The sequence below is a fragment of the Arachis stenosperma genome, chromosome 8 (assembly GCF_014773155.1).
Source record: "Arachis stenosperma cultivar V10309 chromosome 8, arast.V10309.gnm1.PFL2, whole genome shotgun sequence".
NCBI classification, from domain to species: domain Eukaryota; kingdom Viridiplantae; phylum Streptophyta; class Magnoliopsida; order Fabales; family Fabaceae; genus Arachis; species Arachis stenosperma.
The window spans coordinates 28,984,121-29,006,662 of NC_080384.1; the positions used below are offsets into that span (position 1 = coordinate 28,984,121).

Below are 22,542 nucleotides of genomic sequence, written 5' to 3' on the forward strand. Positions count from 1 at the left end.
TTATAAAAGTGTATAATGTCAAACAAATAGTTAAAAAAATAAATAATAAATAATAGAAAATTAGAGCTCATATAAATAGAAATAACAAGAATTTTATAAATAATACAATAACATATACAAAGGATAAAGTTGGTAAAAAATAAATAAAAGGTTAATATCTATGGCTAAAAGCCCGTTAAGAAAACGCAGAAGCTAAAAATAGTTGCTTCTTGTAAACGCTGGTTTTGGCAGCATAATCACTTCTGCGTTCATGAGAAAAAAATTTGCCAAACCAAAAGTTGAAACTTTCAAGAAATTTAAACGTGCTTCTTCCCTTCCAACGGGTTTCCCAAACACACCCTTAAGTAAGAAAGAAAAGTAACGCATAGCAATTAGTAACACATAAGAATCATCTGCGGGTTAAGGGGGTCAAATACTCAAATCCTCACAAATGGTTTCAGAAAATTGAAAAACCAAACACTAAAACTAAACTAAACACTGAATGGACTGAACACAGCACTTTCTTTCTTTCTCTCTCTTCAGTGTTGTGTTTCTTTTCTCATTCACTCAGCTTTGCTTAGATCCAGGTACCTCCCATGTCGTTTTTTTAGCATTGGTTTATTAAAGTTTGATGCTTTGAGCTTGTACGCTTCGATTAAGGATAAAAGCTTTTGTGGGTTTTGTTTGGTTGCTGTATTTAGCTTAGCATGCCTGTGAAATCTTTCAATATATGTTCTTTATCTTCTAATTCTCTTAGTTATTTATGTTTCTGTGTTTTATAATCCAAAGTGATAAAGGAATAGTGGTTTGGTTTGTGTGTTAGCTTAGCTGAGCTCAGAGCAGCTGGGTATGCCTAAATGAGAAACCATAGTTGCAAGGTTTGATTTTTCTTCCATTTGTTACAATTTTCATGGAGAACACCTATGGAGTTTTGTATGAGTGACCCTGGAGGAATAGGGCATTCCTGCATTTTTCTGCTGAAACATATGGATTCTGCTTCCCTAACCCTTAATGGCCCTCTTACTTGTTAAGGTTCTGCCATGAATGTGTTTATTCTTGTTCTTTTTGTTGCTTAAAGATATCCATTTTTTAAGCGTCTCATCATGCTTTTCCATGTTAATAGTAAGTTATTGTGGTATCTGTGTTATTTTGATAAACAATAAGTATTAGATTAAATTTGTCCCCTTTTTCAATCTTTGCTTCTTAATTTTGGTTTCGTGATTTGAATGACAGGGTGTTGTTGATAGTGTTAACTACTGATAGAAAAACAATGTATTGGTATATGCTTTAAGGAGATACCCGCTGCTTGTGAAATTGAGATATAAACTCTGACATCTAGAAGAATTTTAGATATGGAAGAAATACAGTCTCAATCAGATAATTATAGGTCTTCATCATCTTCAGCAAGCAGCCCGGCAAGTAGGGTTCCATCAAGTAACTTCTTCTACTTGCGAAAACCTGGTTCAATCAGGCAGCCAATTTCGTTTGAGGATTCACCTGAGTGGGAGGATACTGATACAGATCTTAGAATTGAGGAAGGAGGTGACTCCATTAATGCTGCGACAACGCCGGCTTCTCCTTCTCTCTCAAAGATCAACAGTGGATCCTTGCCGTCACCTCGTGTACCGGAGGGTGTGGTTATACCTCGCAAAATTGCTGGGGCTTCTGTTGCCTGGAAAGATTTGACTATTACAATAAAGGGAAAAAGGAAGTACTCTGATAAGGTTATTAAGAGTTCAACTGGTTATGCTTTACCGGGCACAATGACTGTAATTATGGGTCCTGCCAAATCAGGAAAGTCTACTTTATTGAGAGCCATTGCAGGTATAGAAGCATGATTTGTTTTGTTCTTTCTTAGTAAGCATTTAATGATCTTCCCGTGCATGACTGAATAATCAAAGCTCAAATGAGTTCCTTTCTTTGCCTCAGGAAGGTTGCATCCGTCAGCCAGGATGTATGGTGAAGTGTTTGTGAATGGGGCAAAGTCGCACATGCCGTATGGGTCATATGTGAGTTCATAACTTCATATTCTGATTTGCTGTTTAATTTTTGAATTTCCATTTTTAGTGATCAATATGATTGAACACAATTGGCTTGTCAACTTTGATCAACCTTATATGCCATTATGCCCCAATATATTAAGATAGACTCTATCTACTTGAGAGTATCTTAATTTCTGATTGTACTTTCCCTCAATGAATGACACATGCAATTCCTAATTTATGCTCTATTGATTTATATATGCAAATCTTTTAAACCTATTTTATGCATATCTCCGTTTCCAATTTCAATATATTTCTCCATCAATTCTCACTTTAAAATGTTAATTGAATTGAAATAGAACCTGTCAAACTCATTATGGATCAGTGCATTCTTGAACAAGTTAAAATATCTGCACTTCTTGCTCAAATAGAGACATTTATGTCCATCAGAGATTCTAAGTTTTGGTTTTTGATCTTTAGAGTATTAGGTGATTACATTATGCTACCTGGGTTATAACTTTAATTAGCTTTAGGTTGTACAACTTATATATGTATACTGAAATTTATTTCTTTAATTTTCAGGGCTATGTGGAGAGAGAAACAACTTTGATTGGTTCCCTCACCGTGCGAGAGTTTCTATCCTATTCAGCCCTTCTTCAACTTCCTGGTGTTTTGTGTCAGAAAAAGAGTGTGGTAGAGGATGCAATACATGCAATGTCTTTAGATGACCATGCAAATAAACTTATAGGTGGACATTGTTATATGAAGGGACTTCCTAGCGGGGAGAGAAGGCTTGTCAGTATTGCCAGGGAGCTTGTGATGAGACCACGCATCTTATTTATCGATGAACCTCTTTATCATTTAGACTGGTGTTTATTTTTACTTCTTTCAATTTGTTTTGTTCAAAGAGCTTGATTCCATTCCTTATCTTCATGCAACTTACGTCCTTCTCACAATTTATTTATCTTTATTCAGTGTAGCGGCACTTCTGATGATGGTTACATTGAAGAGACTTGCAAGCACCGGTTGTACTCTTATAGTAACCATTTATCAAAGTAGCACAGAAGTCTTTGGCCTTTTTGACCGTATATGTCTGCTTTCAAATGGGAATACCCTGTTCTTTGGGGAAACATTAGCTTGCCTGCAGGTAACCTCCGATGTCTTTCCAATGTTGCAGATAAAATTTGATAGGTTAAGTATTCCTATTCAGTCTACAAAATATGTTTACGGGATTTATTTTTATGCTTCGTGGGTTGTACTGTTGTCAAGAGCTTTCTATTTTTGATACTTTCTCTGCTATAAATAGAACACTGATGGCTTTAATTTTATGTTAATGAAGCACTTTTCAAATGCTGGATTTCCTTGTCCAATCATGCAAAGTCCTTCTGATCACTTTCTGAGGGCAATTAATACAGATTTTGACAGAATAATTGCGATGTGTAAAAACTGGCAGGTAATTGTTTCCTGTGAGGTGGTGATTGCTGTCCAATTGCATTGTTAATGTTATGTACTAGATTTCTTTTATGATGGATCATTAATTTCATCATCATAATAGGATGACAACGGAGATTTTTCTTCTGTCAACATGGACACGGCTGTTGCTATACGCACACTTGAAGCAACTTATAAGTCGTCAGCAGATGCAGCTGCTGTTGAGACTATGATTTTGAAACTCACTGAGAAGGTATGATATAATGGCTGAAACAGGGAACATTGGCTGTCTTTAAGGGGACTGAAATGTAGCTAATATTCAACTTTTCGGACATTTGTAATCTAGAACATTTTGCATGTGCTAATTAATAGATATATCAACTATGTTTTGTGGAAAACCACTCGAAAACTATATTTGCTGATTTATAGGGGAAATAATCACTTATTTATCTTCTTGAAGTATGTGTTTGCATTTCTCATGATAGCTTCTTTAGAGATTTATTTCGCTATAATGCATTTAAGGGAAGTCGGTGTTTGGATGTTAGCTTGTGTAATATTTTTGAAACATGCTTGATTCCCAGGAAGGTCCAGCTCTCAAAAGCAAAGGCAAAGCTAACAATGCTACACGGATAGCAGTCTTGACGTGGCGATCTTTATTAGTTGTTTCTAGGGAATGGAAATATTATTGGCTTCATCTGATTCTCTACATGCTGCTCACACTATGTATTGGTACTGTTTTTTCTGGTTTGGGACATTCCTTGTCTTCTGTTGCGGTGAGTCTGGATGTGCCAATTGCATTTTGTGTCAAATGCGATATATCCCGATTCTAGATAACATAATGCATATGAATTAATTTCTCTCTCTCTTGTATTGCAGACAAGAGTTGCAGCAATTTTTGTGTTTGTATCATTTTGTTCGCTTTTAAGCATTGCTCGGGTGCCTGCACTAATGAAAGAAATCAAGGTAATCCTTCGAGTAATACATGCTTAAATGTATGCATATCCTTTTCTTCCCTTCCCTTCTTAAATTGTTTACCATTTTGCAGATTTATACCTGTGAAGAATCAAATGAGCACTCCAGTACTATAGTATTCTTACTCGCGCAGCTCCTGTCGAGCATCCCATTTCTTTTTCTCATTGCCATTTCATCGAGTCTAGTGTTCTACTTCCTCGTCAGGCTGCAAGATCAGTTCAGCTTGTTAATGTACTTTGTCCTGAATTTTTTCATGACTCTCTTAGTAAATGAAGGAATCATGCTAATTGTGGCTGCTTTGTGGCAAGATGTTTTAGGAAGTCTCTTGACTCTCTTGTGCATACATGTGAGTTCCACATATGATGCTCGAAGTATTTTCGCCTCGTCATTTCCCGAGCTAACCACCGATTCAAAATGCGTATCATTTCAGGTGGTAATGATGCTTTCGGCAGGGTATTTTAGAATGCGGAACGCTTTGCCTGGACCTGTGTGGATGTATCCAATGTCCTATATAGCTTTTCATACATACTCTATTCAGGTAACTAGGCTTATGTTTTGGACTTTTGGTATTCTTATTACGTCTTTAATTAGTTTTGAAATGTGTATATATAACTGTGATTAGGGGCTATTGGAGAATGAGTACCTTGAGAACTCGTTTGCAGTGGGGCAAGTAAGGACCATAAGTGGGTTCCAAGCACTCCAAAATGTGTACAATATTTCACCTGAATATAATTCAAAGTGGAAAAATTTGTTGGTATTGTTTGTAATGGCAATGGGATACCGTATTATAGTGTTGGTTTTGTTATTCTTGTTAGGCAGCAGAAAAATGTGGCTTCTCAAAAGGTTCAAGTGTAATAGGGATACAACAGACACAAGTTGATGTATATATGTCAACCAACCATGTATGTTGTCCCCTAATTCTTTTTTGTTCATCAAGTTATATTAATTCATTAACATCTTTGGTTAATGAACGAGCAAATCTCAGGTTTATTGCTTTATCTTATCTCAAGATTATATACACATTATTACAACAGTTACCGGCTAAGGGAAGATTTATTTTGGGCCTAACAAACCCCGGTTAGCTCACTAGCACTAGAAAGGGAACAAACCTTTCATAACCAATGGAAAAGTTTGGGTTTTCCTAAACCCTAAAACCAAGGACTCATTCACCATGGAAGTGAAGTTTGGGTGTTTTTTCATTTTTTTTTTTTGGGTTGAGAAGTTTGTGTCTAAAGACTTGCACATATTATCCAAATTCGTCACCGCTTGGCCAGCTTTAGTGGCTTTCTGAATTTTTATGCCATCTCGTATTCAGATATAGATGGTGTTTGTTTTTGTATATTGGAACTGAGATTGGGAGATTGAGATTTAGATTTAGTATTGTGTTTGGTGGTTAGAGAGACTAGGAGACCGATAGTTAGTATTATGTTTGTTGTTTCAGAGATTGATATTAAAATTTCTGTCTATGTCTTCAAAATTTCAGTATTTTAGTATCTCTAAAAAGTGGGGACACAGGGGACTAAAATATTTAGAGATGGAAACTGAAATTTTAATAATATTTTATATCTAAAATACTTTTATTTCAATTAATTAATTTTAATTTTATTCTTTGTACAAATTAAATGAGAATTTTATTGTTGTTTCAATTTTTGTCTTTCACTTTATATCAAACAGAATACTGAAATTTATTTAAATATTTGTCTCTTAGTCTCTGTTTTCCAGTTTCACTTTTTTCGTCTCTATCTCTCCACTAAATACTATCTTAGTACTTTCAAAAAGTGGGAACAGAAAAGATTGAAATTTTTGGGTTAGAGACTAAATCATAAATAATATTTTTTTAAAAAATATTTTCATTTAATTTTTTAAATTTTAAATTTATCATTCAATTTTTATATTTATTTTACACCAAATATAATATTTAGAGATAACTCAATACAGTACATTTTATATCAAACAAAAATTCAGTTTCTCAATCTCTATCTTTCTATCTTTATTTTTCGTAGGGCTGCACACGGATCGGATCGGATCGGATATGGCCTAAAATTCTATCCGATCCGCACTGCATTCATCGGATCGGATCGGATACGATATCCGCAATTTTTTAGGCCGGATCCGATCCGATCCGATCCGCATAATTGCGGATCGGATCGGATCGGATATCGGGTATATCCGCATAATTAAAAAAATTTATTTTAAGATTTTGTTTGGCCTTTTTACAAAAAAGTATCCAGAAAATTTATTTTTTATCTGTTTAAGCCTATTTACTCCTAGAATATTATCAATAATAGTTCTTTTGAATAACAAAAACAAAATAATAACACAAGATTTAAATTTAATTATTCTAAGTTGAAGTACAACATAAAAAATTAAAAACAAAATATCATAAAATTCATAAAATAACATACTAAAATTCATTTCACATTAGGGTTTACTGTCTTAAACTATGTTATTTATATGTGATGTGCGGATATGCGGATTTGCGGATCGGATCCGCGGATATCACTGCCGAATCCGCAATCCGATCCGACCATAGTGCGGATCGGATCCAATCCGATCCGATGACTCTGCGGATCGGATAATATCCGCAAAATTCAGATCGGATGCGGATAATTACCGCGGATATGCGGATATTATCCGATCTATGTGCAGCCCTAATTTTTCGGTCTTAATCTTTCTAAACACAACCCATAGAAAATTCTCTATATATTAATATCTAAATTAAATTGTAAATTTCATATATATCTCCATAATCAATTAAATTCAAATAAAAATTGAGTAAAATTGTGACGGAGAAAAACGTCTTAATAACTTTTAATGTATTAACTTCAAATTATTTTCATTAACTGTATTTTATTTTGACATAATAGGAATGGATATATACTGTAGTCCTCATTTGCCATATGAAACATACTTGTTGGCTTGTTGCATGCATCCCTTCCATCTGTTGAAATTGGAACTAATACCATGACTCACGTTATAATAATAATAATAAGGCATCTCGATTCATGTCAATCTTCAAGTGTTTTCGGTATTTTATTTAGATGTTTTAGTATAGTTTTAGTTAATTGAAATAAATAACACACTTGAAACACTAAAACATTTGAAAAATGATTGGTGTAGGAGTGTTCATTCAAAGGGAAGTCGTGGTGGATTCTCTGCAACACAAAAATTAAAGCAAATAAAGCATGCATACTACTATTTCCAGGAGTTGACAATTCATTTCCGTATTCATGGCTTGTAAATATTAATAGTAATAGTAAGGGCCACCGGATCAGAGTAAATAGAGAGCCATGCATGCATTATATACAGTAGTAGTATAATCATCATCTTGAGGCGTGTTAATTAGCAATGTCGTCTTGCATTGTATGTTTCAGGAACATCATGTTCCATGTCGGGTCAACTAAGCCTGCACATGAAAATCGTTTGCAATTACAATTCAATTGAAGAAAACACACACACACACATATATATATATATATATATATATATATACAGAGATAGTAGCGTATATTACAAAGTACACAAATGTTAACACTAATTTATAATAAACATAAGACCAATGATATTAATAAATCAAAAATGATGAAAAGGCAGTTTTTTTTTTAATTTTTTATTAATTATTTTTAGGTGAATTCTAACCTACCCTTCCTATTATAACATGTAATTTACCCTCCGTGACATGTCATCTTCTAATTAGTTGTTATGTTAACCATAGTTAAACTATTGATAATTAAATTATAACCCATAATGGGTAATTATGTAATTTACTAAAAGTTCAATCTTTGATTCTTCCCCAAATGAAGCTCCCACACAATGAGCCCTAATCTTCTGTATCTCCTTCCCCCATCTCCGTTTGTCCCTCTGTCTCCTCTCTCCGCCGCCATGGATCCCTACTTTCATCACTACCGTCACCCAAATACGTACAAGCCTCTTCCTCCGCCGTATAACCACCACCATCTCCGTCAGGTTCCCAACCACGTTCTTGTGAACCCTACCGCATTCAATTTCAACCCTCCCGTTTTTTACCCGCCAATCCACTCTTTGTCACTCAGGTTCCTGTTCTTTCGAACATGATTCGCGTCACCGTAGTTCAATGCTATCGCAGTCTCCTTCAAATTCTATCCCTAGCCGCAGTGCTTCCAGGTTTTAGTAAGGAGTGCTTTGGCGGAGCAAACCGCCGTTGCCGTGTGGTTGTTTCTCCAAAATCCGGTATCGAATCGAAACTTTGCTCGGAAGAGGCGCGAGACTCTTCTCTCGAGACAACGGCTTTGGAACTGGATAGGTACGATTACGGTAGAGCAGATAGGGTTCATGAATATAATGGCATTCCAAAGAAACAGGTTAAGAGAAAGAGTGATTTTCTTAGAATACAGGCGCCAAAACCGAGCAATGGTAAGAATGAGGATGATGAACAATTACATTGTGATGATTGTGCTGGTGTTGACTCATTGGTTATTTTAACACTAAAAAAATTATTTGGAGACCTCAAGAGCACCAAGCATCATAAGACCCTCATTTTCTTGTATCGTTTTAGAAATTTGGAACGATCGATTGTGTAATTTGATGTTGAAGCAAACAGATGGAAACCCATTGAGTGCCAATTTCTGATAATTCGTTGTAATGTACTTGTTCTTTTGGGATCTAGTGATTTTCTCCTAGTTGTTGAGCTAGCCTCTAATTGGTATGTGTACGACTTGTCTAGGAGGATGGTTATGGCAGATCTGCATATAGATGGTCTGGACGATAGTTGGCGGGTGTTGCATGTTTTCTGTTGTCATCACAACCAGAAAGAAAGTCTGATTTATATGTTCATGCAACAGAATGAATCTGGGCTTCATGACCTTGTTCATTATGCCAGAGTCAAGCTCAAAACGGATGGTCTTTTTTCTGTCAAGGTTGAATCCAAGGGTTATTTTAAAGTTGGTCCCTATACCAAACTCTATATGTGAGCATCTCTATCCTCTCTGCTTATATAATGCTGTCTCATACTTCTGAATCTATCCATTGAACTGTGGACAGGTTTGCTGTTGGAGACGAAGACATTGAAGGGAAGAATGCAGCTGAGTTGTTGTTGTTGTCCTCTATTAACCCCATGTTCGTAAACTTCTTTCTTAAACGACACAGGAATGGATCCTTCAAATTATGACACAATGATTGAGTTGTCTTTGTGTGACCTCAAAATCAGCTTTTTGGAGCTCAATTTTGGTCTGAGACATTGAGTTTTATTTCTTGTATGATATGAAATTCATTTTCAAATGATGTCTGCAAGTTTTTCTATTTCCTTAAAGAATTTGAATGTATAAGCCTGGTTTCTTCTTCTAGGCTTTTGTGGGAATCTAATATTTGTCGTCGATGCCAGCTGACTATCATTTACAATGCAAATAAGTGAAGGGTGTGACAACGGACCTCGCCTTTCAGACTCCATTGCACAGTGGAGCCAATGGCAGTTGCTTGATTCTCTTCTACCTACCGGCGGCTTTGCTAACTCTTTTGGCCTTGAAGCATCAGTTCAGTCCAACCTGGTCTCAAATCCAGATGAACTCAAGACATTCATTATCTATGTCTTGGAGAACACAGGAGGCTTACTCCTTCCTTTCGTGCACTCGGCTTCCGTGTCGCCCAAGTTGGAAACCTGGCTCAATATTGACAAATATTGGATGCCACACTGACAAATGAAGTCAGCCGAAAGGCACTGATCTCACAAGGGTGGGTTCGGCCGTGTTCTCGGAACTCCCTTCTCTGAAAACAATGAGAAATGCTTCTTTGGGGTCAGGTACTGTATCTTTTCACCATGCTCCTATATTTCGACTTATATGTGGCACACTAGGATTAGATAGTACTGATTCTCAAAGAGCTTATATGTACATCACAATGAGGGGTGTTATTTCTGCTGCTACAAGGTTGAATATGATTGGTCATCATGGTTGCTGCAGTTTGCAGCATCAACTTGCTCCTTATGCCGAAGGTATACCAGAGAAATGGAAGAATCGCGACGTCGACGATGCATTCCAAGTTGCACCTCTGCTAGATACAGTGCAGGGTTGCCATGGTTATTTGTTTTCTAGGCTCTTTTCGTCTTAGAAGGCACAAACATAACACTAATGTTGTATTTTTCATAATATGAAGCACATAGACATAGTAGAGTTTTGATTGGAAGAGACAATGTTAAGTCCTTTGGTAAATTGAATTTTCTTGTTTCTTGTGAGGTTTGAGGTGGCAACTCACTCAAAAAATGGCTTAAATTGGTTTTACATGACGATGTAGGTTCAACGATTGACACATGTTAAGTTGTGGTTCAACCGAAAACACCAATCCAGATAACCCATATATATATGTAGATCCATAGGGGGATATAAATAAGTTGATTAAGAGAAATGTTTGCACGTCACTGATTGGCTCCTATGGGTGTAATCAGGCCAGGTTGGATTTGGGTGAATTTGAGAAACAAATCGATTAAATTTCATGGGTTCGAGTTGGATTGGATTAATGTGCTTTTGTAATTGAAACCAAACTATGCCAAACTGATGAAATTTGGGTTGGATTGGGTAATCCAGTACCCGACTAAAATTAAATTTATAAGACAAATTGAAAAATAAAAGGAAAAAAAAAAGTAAATGAAAACTAAAGTGAGATTCCAATTAGTAAAAGTTATATAAATATTATTTTTTTATTTAATATAATATATTAGATAATTAGATAATTGAGTTTCACGATTTTAATTCTGATATCCGAACCAATTAAAATTGGGTACATTACCAATATATAGTTGGGTTGAGTTGAATTTTATTTTGGGAAATACTCACATCCCCCACATTTGTGTGACTGGAGACCGATTCGCAATGACACTCAACATCTTAGAACAGAAAACTAGCAACATGGGAACTTTGCTCCATGAGTATTAAAACCTAGCTGTTATTTGTCAGTTACAAAGTTATCACCCAAAGGTATATCCCAAATTTATTCAAGTATATATGATAACATGTCAATTCACAAACAACAGAATCTAATTAAAATATCATTAATATTTAAATTAATCATCAAAACAAGGTTTAACCAGCACAGTACCCTAGTTTTACATCATTATAATGCAGAATGTGATTGTAGATGCAGTTGATGAACCAAAAGATATAACAGTTAACATCAGGTAAATCCATGTAATCAAGAATAAGTCAAAAGACGACCTTATACAATTTTTGCCAAGTGCTAGAGTGCAAATAATGAGATACTCTATTCTTCTCTTTTCCCAAGCATTCCAGAGCCTACACACACACTATTAGAGCTGGTCAACCAATAGAACACAAAATCTAGGGGCCAATTCTTGATGCATTTGCCTTCGATAGAGATTCTTGAAAGGAGTCAACCTCAATCCATAATGTGCACTTGCTTTTGTAGTAATTGGCTATATCATCTAGCATTTGTATCTCAAAATCCTGCTCGTAATGATCCAACTTCCCGAGACCAACCTCAACAAATATATCTACAATGTTTTTCAATAGGGATCTGTCAATCTGTCCACCCTCTCGTTCTTTGTTCTTTGTTAATCTGTTGCAAAAGCAAAAGAAATACTGCTTATTCCAACCGTCATTGGCCCCGCAAGAGTATAATATTAAAAAAGGATGATCTTCTTACAATTGTGATCACTGCTTCCCTAGCATCAGCTTTTACCATCATATAAACCTGTAATTAATAAAAATGAGCATGTCAATAAATCAAACAATGTCATGAAGACATTATCAGTGTCAAATAAGTCATGAAGACATCGACACTGACCCCATCCCGGAAACAAGATATCCCAACTTCATTGAATCCAGGGGGATCTGGATAGAAGATACAAATGACACGACCAAAGTTACCTGGATATAAAGTAATGACACAACTTTTGGCAGAAGGGATACAGGGTCAGTCTCAGCAGAAACTTGGGATGTTAATTCCTGATATTCAATAACAAAAGTTAATGGTCGGCCAACTCTGATAAATATTTTCCTCTTATTTGGAAATTTGTTCCTCAGGACTTAAATTAGAATTTTCCTTTCAGCTGAAAAGAACTTATTCATTAATATTTTGAGTAATTTCCAGTTCGTCTACCAATCTGATATTTAATACATTACCAGTGTTATTGACAGTATATTTGTGAATCTAGTAGATTCAAACAAATTCTGATAAAGCTTTATGCGGGTGAAAGCATAAATACCTTACGATATGAATGTAAAAGTGTTCTTTCGAGTTTCGTGTCGAGTCTTTTCAAAGGCTATGCACTGAGGAAAAAAAGAATATTCAACATCAAATCACATTGCAAGGCTTGAATCACTACAGAAGCACTGGAGGTCAAATCATTACTGAAGCTCAACAAAATAATAGACACATTACCTCTCTTCAGTTACTGCTCTAAATGCGTCCATGAATACTTCAACATTATGGTTTGAACATTCAAATTCAACTTGTAATTATACCAAGGTTCTGAGAACCGGACCGGTCATTAAACCGTTCTAGTCACTAGTTCACTGGTTTATTGGTCTAACCGGTCTAACCAGTGGTTCAACTGAATAGAAATATCTGACAAGAATAGAAAGAATATCAAATGAATTATCATAAATCCAACTAAAAAATAAGCATAGTACTTGGATAAATAAATTTGATAACATTATTAATAACAAAGTTGGTATTGGACTAGTGCTAGAAAGGTTTTCACCAAATGAAGTTGGGCACAGGCTTTAAGAGACAACAGACTTGGGTTTGTGCAGCAGCATTTTGGATGAGTTGCTTTGAAGAACATTTGGTGAAACTAAACTTTTAATAGGTACAATACAAGCTTCACCAAATGCTCATAACACACAAAGACAGTTTCTCAAGATACATAAATAAGTGCTCATCCTCTGTAAATAATCATCTGAATTGGTATAAGGCAGGAAAAAATGACCATAAGTCTCTTTACCCAATTCAAAATAAACAACCATATCTGAACTCAACAATCAGCATTCAGCACCAAACATTACAAAATATTAACCAATAATCACACTAAACCTGCAACCAGCAATTACAAAACAGCAACAAACATTAGTACATTATAAAACATTCCAAAACAGTGATGACACTAAACCTGCATAGTAAATAATCTCAAAGACAATGATTACCAATATCCAGCAAATAAACAATAAGTACACAACAATTTAGCAAATAAACAAGAACATGACCTAAATAGAAAATCCAACAAATTATGTTGCAGCATCCTAACAATTTGGCAAATTAAAACAACAGCAGCCCAACAATTTAGTAAATTATCAACTTAACAAGTTCAAGAACAGAAAATCACAGCAAAAACAAAAAAAATTAAAAGTAACAGAACAACACAAGAACTTAGCAAATTAACAAGTTCACAATAACAATTAAAATCTACCAGAAGAACACTAATGCAAGTGGAATCATCATGCTAATATGGTTAAAGCATTTCATCAAACATGTTGATCCAATTACTATGATCCAATTATTCTAATTTCACATGCAATCAATTTACTAAGTTTCTAAAAGCTAGAAATTATAAAACCAACCAGAAATATGGTTAAAGCATTTCATCAAACAGTCACCAAAAAAAAAAAGTATTTGATCAAACATGTTGAGTGCGGTAAAATTAAAACGAAATAAGAGAATTCAAAGCTTTATTTCATCGTGATAGAGAAGAGAACATAAGTATTGTAACTTTAATTTAGTATACCAAGACATCCAAACCACTACCAAATAAAATAAGTACTTATTGTAATATAAATCATAGGTTGCAGAGTTTGAAGAAGAGTATTGGTGTTGTGTGAAGTGTATTGTCTGGTGGCGGGTTTAGGGAACTCACGGCGGGGACAAAAGAGAGCAGTTTGAAGGCTGTGTGGAGCGCGCGGGTTGGTCGCAGAGTTTGAAGCAGAGCAACGTGGCTTTCAGACGCACGCGAACTCGAACGGTGAACGGCGATTGAACGCGAACGGTGAACGCCGAGCGAACGCGTACGGCAAAGAACGCGATCGAAAACGCGAACGTGAACGGCAAACAAACGGCAACGGAAGCGCGGCTGAGCAGACAAAGACGACGGACGCCGAGGTCGAGGAAGCAACCGCGATCGGTGACAGCAAACAGGGGTTGAAGATTTGGAGCACGAGGGACGCTAGATGACGGATGGCGAACTTTGAGTGCGACGGACGGCGGCAGTATGAAACTCCTTGTGGCGGTGGTGTAGGCTTACAGTGCTAGGGTTTTGTGGTTGGGTTTGGGTCTCTGACTGAAAGAAAGAAACGGAGAAAGGGAGAAAGAAACGAATGAGCTTCCCTTTTTTGTGTAAACCGGCCTGGTTCCGGTTCGATCCGACCGGTCGGCTTTTGTGCGGTTCAACAATTTTTTGTCGGTTTTCTAATTACCAGTTTTATATACCTGCTCGGTCTGTTAGTGTTATTAGTTTGCGGTTAAACCGATCCAATCGACCGGTCCGTCCAGTTTCCAGGTTTATTGTTGAGAACAAAAACCGCCCTCAATTAAGCATCAACACATTTTGCGTTCAATAGTGAGGTTGCAATTATTCATCTTTTTATTGCAATATTTTTTCTGTAGGAGCTGCATGAAAGAGGTCCAGATGGAGGACCATGCTCTACTCTCTTCATTGCAAATCTTGGTCCAAACTGCACTGAAGATGAACTGAGACAAACTTTCTCAGTGTGAGTTGTTGTGTCTATAGTAAAGTTGTTCATATTGGAGCAGTGCTGGACCTACTGGTTCTTGTTATATCTTGATCTTGCAATGTTCAGCTTTCACTTGATTTTGAGTTTTTACTATCGAGCTTTAATGACTTAAATCCATTTTCCAGGTATGCTGGATTCAACATGGTCAAAATCCGTTCTAGAGGAGGAATGCCGGTTGCATTTGCTGATTTTGATGTGAGTCATAGTTCTTGTTCAATCCCCTGTTGGTCAGTGTAGTAAATTTTGCTTGCTTACTCCTTATCAATTTACTAACCTTTATTCTTTTACAGGAAGTTGAACAAGCTACTAAGGTCATGGAGCAGCTTCAGGGCAGCATGCTGTCGTCGTCAGATCGGGGTGGCATGCACATACAGTAACTTCGAACCTAATGGTTTCTATTAATTTTAGAAACTCTAGCTAGGATTGATGTCTTATGTCCCTAAATATTTTCTTGTAGATACGCAAGGTCTAAAATGAGGAAGCATTAGAAGAAATGGAAGTAAGCCAATTTTCAGATAATTTTGTTGTTTGATATAAAAGGCCACCATTGTGTTTTCTCTAGCATAGTTGCAACGTATTGGAAATATTGGGAATGTTTATCAACCTTAGAAAACATCTTCATTTTGTAGTATATTCCGTTCACTAATATAAAAAAAGATATTCCCTCATTTTGTTTTTATCCCCTCATTTTGTTTTGATCACAATTTGACATGTCTCATGAATTTATGTTGTCTGAACCCTCTCAGGATTGTCATCATCAGCCAACCAATGAATTTTGCTTCACATGATTCCTAGAAGTCAAGAATTCAAAAAAGCATATGACATTGTCAACATCAGCCAGCCAAGATTTTTTGGGTTTATTAATTGCTTCAAAATTTTAAGATTTTTAAAATGGATAAACTATATCAGTCTCATTAACTGCTACTATATATTCACCATTTTTTGCTTTTGTTTTGTCATGTCTATACTTACCTCTTTTAATTATGAGATATTGAGATTAGTGCTATATTTTATAAAATATGAAGATATTGTGTCATGAGTCATGAGACTTGCATATATTAGAGTTTAGTGTACATTTTCATAAATAAAATGTTTCTGATATCATTCAAACTCAAAAAGGTGAAGTGTCATTATTAATTACCCTGTGATTTTAGTACCCTTCATAGATGCAAAAGGCTAACTCTGATTTGTCTGTGTCACTGTCCAAGTTGGTTCAGAACTTCAGATGACAACCATCAAACCATGTTTGTTTGCTTCTCAATGCATGCATGTGCATGGACACGCACATGGAAAGTGAAAAGGGATAACTAAACCAACAATCTTTGAACCTAGAAGAAGCTACTCCATTTCATTTCATTTCAAGATCCCACAAACTCTCTCAACTCAAAGAGGCCCTTTTAGGCACAATAGTGTGTACATGATTTTCCCCGAAGAATTTCAAAAGCTTCTATATTTTTTTACCTATCCTACTTTCACCCTGCTATTATACACATGCAAAATTAGATCACTGCAGAAAGATAGATAGAAAGATGCGAAATTACAAAATAGGAGGGAAAATAAACATATTTAGCATAACAAGAAAAAAGCAATTTTCAATTTTGATCAAGTGTCAACCCCTTTCTAAATGTCATCTTCACATGAAGTCCTTCTTGCTTTGTTGTCCCTATCCCAATATGCGGGCCTGTATTTGTCAAGAGATATCTTCCCACTGAATGATTCAAGTGACTCCTCTAACAGAGGGCCGCTGTAATGGTGCGGCCTCTGCAGCGGCTCCGACCAGATTCGGCCACTCCGGTTTCCCACATCATAACTTGGAGTTGAAATGTAACTTGTGTCCATGACCATGTCGCCGTCCAGTATACGAAGAACCTTGAATAAACAAGCAGAAATAATTTTAAAAACAGTAAGGCAGGGAACATGGTCAAATTCAGAAAACATGATCTAAACATGCAGCATTAGCTTTTCCTATTGATTTTAACTTAAAACAGAGTTTGATCAAATTATACAAAATATGTGATTGATAATTCTTCAAAGCAATTTTTTCCAACAAAAAATAAGTTCAAGAACTTTTAACCTGTGACATGCGTGGTCTAGAATGAGGATCTCGCCGTATGCATAATGATGCAGCATGCAACATGCAAGAGACCTCATTTTCTAAGTATTGGATCCCCAGCCTTGGATCAGTCAGTTCCTCAATGGCATATTCTTCCAACAGAGGTCGTGCCTGTTAAATATCAAGACATTTACTCAAATTTCGACAAGACTTGGCATGAACAACCAGAAACATAAAAGGGGATTAATATAGGATTTCTGATTGTTAATTATAGACATAGCCATACTTTAACTCTTAGGCAATGTTTGGTTGGGGATAAAATAAAAGGTGAAATTTTTCACAGAATGGTTCCAGTAAAAATTGCAAATATAACTTACCCACTCAGTAAGACACTGCTGTCCCTTAGGCCGCGTGAGATCCACAGCTTTTCTCCCTGTAACAAGCTCCACCAATACCACCCCAAATGGATAAACATCAGCTTTTTCAGTTATTTGGCCGCTTTGAGCATATTCAGGAGCCAAATACCTACACAATAACGACATATCTTAATTGTGAGTTCATATTTCTCAGACAAGTTTTGATTATGAAAACCATTCAGGACAAACACAAATACATACCCGAATGTTCCAATTACTCGGGTTTCCACACCCGTGTCTCCATCAGGTTGCCACCTCGCCAATCCAAAATCACCAACCTTGAAATCACCATATAATGCTGTTAGAAAAATTAGGCATGTATGTAATCCAACTCAAATTCAGCATACACCAGAGTTTAGAATGTAATCTATACAAGACTCAGAAAATTCTGTCTTTTACATCCAATGGTAGGTAATTTTAAAAATGTAGATGGGTGGATATTCAAAAGTGAGGTAAAGGTGCCTTTTATAGTGTAAACTACAAACCTACAAGAATGCATTGTACAATAGGCAAGCACTACCATACCAGTGGTTCAAAATCAAGAGTTATGAGAATGTTGTTAGGCCGCATGTCACGGTGGATAATGCATCCCACTCTGCACTCTTCATGAAGATATCGTAACCCACGAGCAGCTCCAATGGTAATTTTTTGCCGTGCAGCCCATTCTAATGGTTCTCACTGTCCCCCTGAAATAGTTTGAAATATTAGACTAATTTACAATCATATCAGGAAAATATATGTCTTGTTTCAATCACTGTATTCAAAATGAAAACATCGTCACATTAATCCTACTTCACCACCTGCTTTTAGTTGGCATCAGATTAATAAAAATCAAAGAAGCAAACATAAGTCTGATATTATAGTCCAGTGCAATTGAAAAAAAATTCTGTAAGAACAGAAGTTCGGATGCAAGAGATCAAGAGAAATCACCATATAACTGTGAATCCAATGATCCATGGCATATGTACTCGTAAACTAGTAGCCTTCTCTTATCCTCTATACAGAATCCAATCAGCATAACAACATTTCGGTGCTGAGCACAACTCAGGACTTCTACCTCTGACCAAAACTCAAGGTCACCCTGAGAACTAGCCAATTTATGTTGCTTGACAGCAACGACTTGTCCATCCGGTAGAACCCCTCTGTGAACGGATCCAAATCCCCCCTCAGCCAGGAAGTTGGCCTCAGAGAATCCACCAGTGGCAAGTTCTAGCTCGGCATAGCTGGACCATCCTCAAGTCAGTCACTGACTTGCCATTATCTTGCACAAGAAATTAAGTAAGTATTTCATGAATCAGTTTAACATGAAGCCAACCCTTGAAACTATCTAACTAATACAAGGTTAGCATTGGCTGACGGCTCTGTGAGTTATGGTTAACAGATTGGCTTAGAGCATGAGAGAGATTTGCTCTCGGTATACGTAAGAATTTCTCTGACCACGCTCACTATCTCAGATTTTAGAACTATATCAGATTGAAGAAACAAAAAATCATGAAAATTTTCAGAACAATATCAAATCAATAACAAAATTTCCAAACAATATCGAATCAATAAAAAATAAATTCAGAACTGCATCTTAATTCAGGCAAATCAAATTCATGAAAAATAAGTTATCTAAAAAAAACCTAAGGAGGGCAGTTCCAGAACTGTTTTGCTAGAAAAGGGGAGTTTAGGGAAGGGCGAAAGCGAGTCGGCTGCTTGTGGGTGAGAACGACGGCGAGCGTACGGCTTCTTCGACGGTGAGAACGAAGGTTGGGGACTGGGGGGCACCAGTGAGTAAAGCCCGCCTTCTTGGTGTTACCATCGTTCTGCTTCTTCGTCGCCATTGAAGCTCAAGCTCTGAACTCTGAATGGGGATGATTGATTTTGAGTCTGAGCAAGCCGTGAGACAGCTACTATCTTTTGAGCCGCAAACACAATATCACCAAAACAAAAGGAGTAGTTTGGGTGCTCTACAAGTTCGTAGGCGCTCACAGTTTTCTCCGTTTTTTCTCCGGCAAAATTATCTTCATTGGAAATGGAAACAGCTCTCCATTGTACAGAGTTGAGTTAATTTTTTGTTTCATTTTCAGAGAGAAATGGGACTGAAGTGAATTGAGTTCTGCACAATGATAAAAATATAATTTTATTTTTTAATGTTTATAGAAATTATATATTTATCCTTCTTATAAAAATATTTAATTATAAAATTACCTTACTTTAGTTAAGATATTAACTTTTGTTGAGTTAAATTAACTCAAGCTAAAATTAAGCATCCAATTAAAACACGCTACGTCACGAGGGGTAATTTACATGTTGAAATAGAGGGGGTTGGGTAGCACTCACCTTATTTTTAATATAAAATATATACAAAGATACTGCATATCAATAATATAATAAATAACGATGAAATGGGGATTGAGATATGACTAGTCCTTTTGTTCATAATACATGCACAGTTTCATTATATATCTTTATCTTTTTCAATGCTGTTACTAGCTTGATAGAAACATGTTTCTAACCTGTTTTGACGATGATGGATGCATGATAAATTATTATATATACTGTATACTGAACACTTTCTTGTTCAGGTTCTACCTAACAAACTTAACACTTTCTCCTTCGTTAACAACTGGATGGTGAGCTTCAATTCGTTCTCTGTTCACATTATCATATATATAGTATCAAATAATATAACACATAAAGTAGCACTCAACATTATGGCCTATATAATTAACTTAGACAATAATGTATGTCAACTTATTATTAATTTCGAATATATATGCCCTACACCTATACCTTTTTTCAAAAAATGGATAAGGACATAGAGATAGAGAGAGAGAAGAGATGGATTATTATTGCCAACTAGGCACAAGCTCGCACCTTCATAATGCATCACACACAAAAACATAGGCATGAATGAAAAGTGCGATTTGTGGGGTATATAGTGAACTTTTGAAGGATTTTGATTTCTTTAGGACATTGTGTCTTGTTCTTCTCAATCCCTAATTTCATTTCTTAAATGTCATTAGTTATTATCAACTAGAGTTCTACTTCAAATTCAATTCCTCTGCAATTAATACATTCTTTTAACGTGACATTCAAACTTAATTTTCAATTCCATATTGTCTTTTGATCCGCTTAGCTTATATCTATCACTTAATTAATTTACATCACTATATATATCCTCACTTTGGCTTCTAAATCAAATAATGATATGTAAACATTTTTCAAATTAAATACCTTTTTAAGTTTTGAAATACTCTTTTTTACTCCTCAAAAAAAAAAAAATTATTAGTTACGTTGTAAATAATATCAGAAAGATGATAGGAGCTATTACAATGAATTGGATCTTATCTTGTTTGTCATTACTGCATACACATACACACATGACACAGCCGTACAATAAAGTATATAGAAAATATACGAAACATTATGATATATGAAATTAATATCTGTTGACAGTTACAGAATAAGAAAAATATCTAAGAGACAGAGTAGAGTTGTAAAGTTAGATTCAAGAGAAGGAGAGATATGATGAGTCATGAGCATGTTCCTGGAATTTTGTTTAAAAGCTTGAGACTTTTGTGTATCGTGTTTCCTTCTTCATGTAAGTGAGAGGGACTCGTTATTATTATATCACACCAAAATGAAATCAAATTACTTATTAGAAATATCATCTTTTTCTCTAAGGGTCCCACAAATAATGCCTTAATGGCTAGGGCTCTAGGCTCTTCACTACACTGTACTATTGCATCTCAGTTACTCCCATTTCTATAATTATGTACCTCATCACATCATTTATTCATTATTAGTTTTACATTGGTTTACGAGTTCTGATCAAATATGAAATATATATTCAGAAAAGACTCATAATAAAGTGATAAATAAGTTTTAAAAAAATTATATTTTGAATAAATTAATTTTTAAAAAAATATTAATAAAGTCTTTTAGAATAATAAATATTAACAAATTAGTTTAAATTAAGATTTTTTATCTTAATTATAGTGACTAATTTAAAAGTATCTTCATATTTGCTATTTTAAAAAAATTTATTAATATTTTTTTAAGGACTAATCTATTTAAAATATAAATTTTTAAGAGTTTATTTGTCACTTTATTTTAAATGTGTTATCTTAATAATAATTAAGCTTTTGAGTTAAGATATATTATTTGCCATCTAACTTATATTGCCATTATTATTTATTTATTTGTTAATTTTAATTTCCTGAATTTTGGACCCGCTAATTGCTTTAATCTCCAAATGCAACACAAAGGGCAACCGGGAGGACGAGAACATTAAATTTGAAGCATAATAAATTAATAATTGTGACAAGAATTGGACCTTTTATTTGGATAAGTAATCTTTATAATTCTAAATTTCGTTTATAATAACTAACTAAATAGAGTTGGTTCAAATAGCAAAGCTTCGAAACATAATTAAAACAAATTAAGAGACAACAACTTTAATTTATATTGGTTATTATTTTTAATCAATAATTTAATATTTTTATCTTAATAATTTAGTATTTTTAACGGACACATTTAAATATTGTTAGTTACTGATGAATAGAGTTAGTAACTAGTACAGTAGAATAAGATTTAAACTCCAGTTTTATCCTATTCACAATTTAAATTCTCTCTAAAACTCAACTCTATCCTACTTAAGTGTTAAAAAATTTTCAACCTTAATCCCTATCTGTACCTTTAAATTCTAACACTCTGAAAGAAATAGCATTAAATCTTGAGAAGAAGAATGTCTAAAAATTTCTTGACTTTGTTTACACCCTTATGTTATAGCTTTTATGCAGTAAAAAAAAGTGAGGCAGGCTAAGATTCCATTCGAACTAACGTAACAAGTTTCAATGTTGCACCATTTTTCACTCTTTTTGGAATCCGGAATCTTTTAAAAAAAGGTTCCATCCTTCAATCTCGTGATTAGGTTGACTTGGTCGAACTATGAAGTAGAGAAGGAAAGAAGAGGAAAAAAAAAGGGAGCTTAAATGGACAATGCCTTC

General features: G+C 35.2%; 3 protein-coding genes, 1 long non-coding RNA gene and 1 pseudogene across 8 annotated transcripts; 2 read left to right on the forward strand and 3 right to left on the reverse strand.

Annotated features, from left to right (window-relative positions):
• Positions 1-413: 413 nt before the first annotated feature.
• On the forward strand, positions 414-5,525 carry LOC130944209 (ABC transporter G family member 3). The gene is made up of 12 exons (XM_057872420.1): positions 414-566; positions 1,213-1,803; positions 1,909-1,988; positions 2,544-2,830; positions 2,937-3,108; positions 3,301-3,414; positions 3,517-3,645; positions 3,974-4,165; positions 4,269-4,355; positions 4,438-4,710; positions 4,795-4,902; positions 4,987-5,525. The coding sequence occupies exons 2-12, from the start codon at positions 1,332-1,334 to the stop codon at positions 5,242-5,244; spliced, it is 2,172 nt and encodes a 723-aa protein (XP_057728403.1). The 5' UTR covers positions 414-566; positions 1,213-1,331; the 3' UTR covers positions 5,245-5,525.
• A 2,628-nt stretch (positions 5,526-8,153) lies between these two features.
• On the forward strand, positions 8,154-10,977 carry LOC130944210 (urease accessory protein F-like; annotated as a pseudogene).
• Positions 10,978-11,354: 377 nt separating this feature from the next.
• Positions 11,355-14,631, reverse strand: LOC130944211 (uncharacterized). 3 transcript variants are annotated; one of them, XR_009071989.1, is made up of 7 exons: positions 14,203-14,631; positions 13,297-13,385; positions 12,732-12,917; positions 12,556-12,619; positions 12,218-12,295; positions 11,994-12,041; positions 11,364-11,906 (listed from the first exon to the last, which is right to left on the reverse strand). It is a non-coding gene; the product is annotated as an uncharacterized LOC130944211 (long non-coding RNA). The 3 variants fall into 3 exon arrangements; XR_009071988.1 differs by having other exon boundaries at positions 11,355-11,906; positions 12,732-13,385; XR_009071987.1 differs by lacking the exon at positions 13,297-13,385 and having other exon boundaries at positions 11,370-11,906.
• A 1,536-nt stretch (positions 14,632-16,167) lies between these two features.
• Positions 16,168-19,633, reverse strand: LOC130943482 (inactive protein kinase SELMODRAFT_444075-like). 3 transcript variants are annotated; one of them, XM_057871373.1, is made up of 7 exons: positions 19,171-19,633; positions 18,476-18,806; positions 18,071-18,231; positions 17,747-17,823; positions 17,507-17,654; positions 17,151-17,300; positions 16,173-16,945 (listed from the first exon to the last, which is right to left on the reverse strand). In XM_057871373.1, the coding sequence occupies exons 3-7, from the start codon at positions 18,113-18,115 to the stop codon at positions 16,697-16,699; spliced, it is 669 nt and encodes a 222-aa protein (XP_057727356.1). In that variant the 5' UTR covers positions 18,116-18,231; positions 18,476-18,806; positions 19,171-19,633; the 3' UTR covers positions 16,173-16,696. The 3 variants fall into 3 exon arrangements, with proteins under 3 accessions (XP_057727357.1, XP_057727356.1, XP_057727355.1); XM_057871374.1 differs by lacking the exon at positions 19,171-19,633 and having other exon boundaries at positions 16,168-16,945; positions 17,223-17,300; positions 18,476-19,164; XM_057871372.1 differs by lacking the exon at positions 19,171-19,633 and having other exon boundaries at positions 18,476-19,163.
• On the reverse strand, positions 18,462-19,371 carry LOC130945737 (inactive protein kinase SELMODRAFT_444075-like). The gene is made up of 2 exons (XM_057874444.1): positions 19,193-19,371; positions 18,462-18,768 (listed from the first exon to the last, which is right to left on the reverse strand). Exons 1-2 carry the CDS (start codon positions 19,369-19,371, stop codon positions 18,462-18,464), a joined length of 486 nt encoding a protein of 161 aa, XP_057730427.1.
• Positions 19,634-22,542: the final 2,909 nt, after the last annotated feature.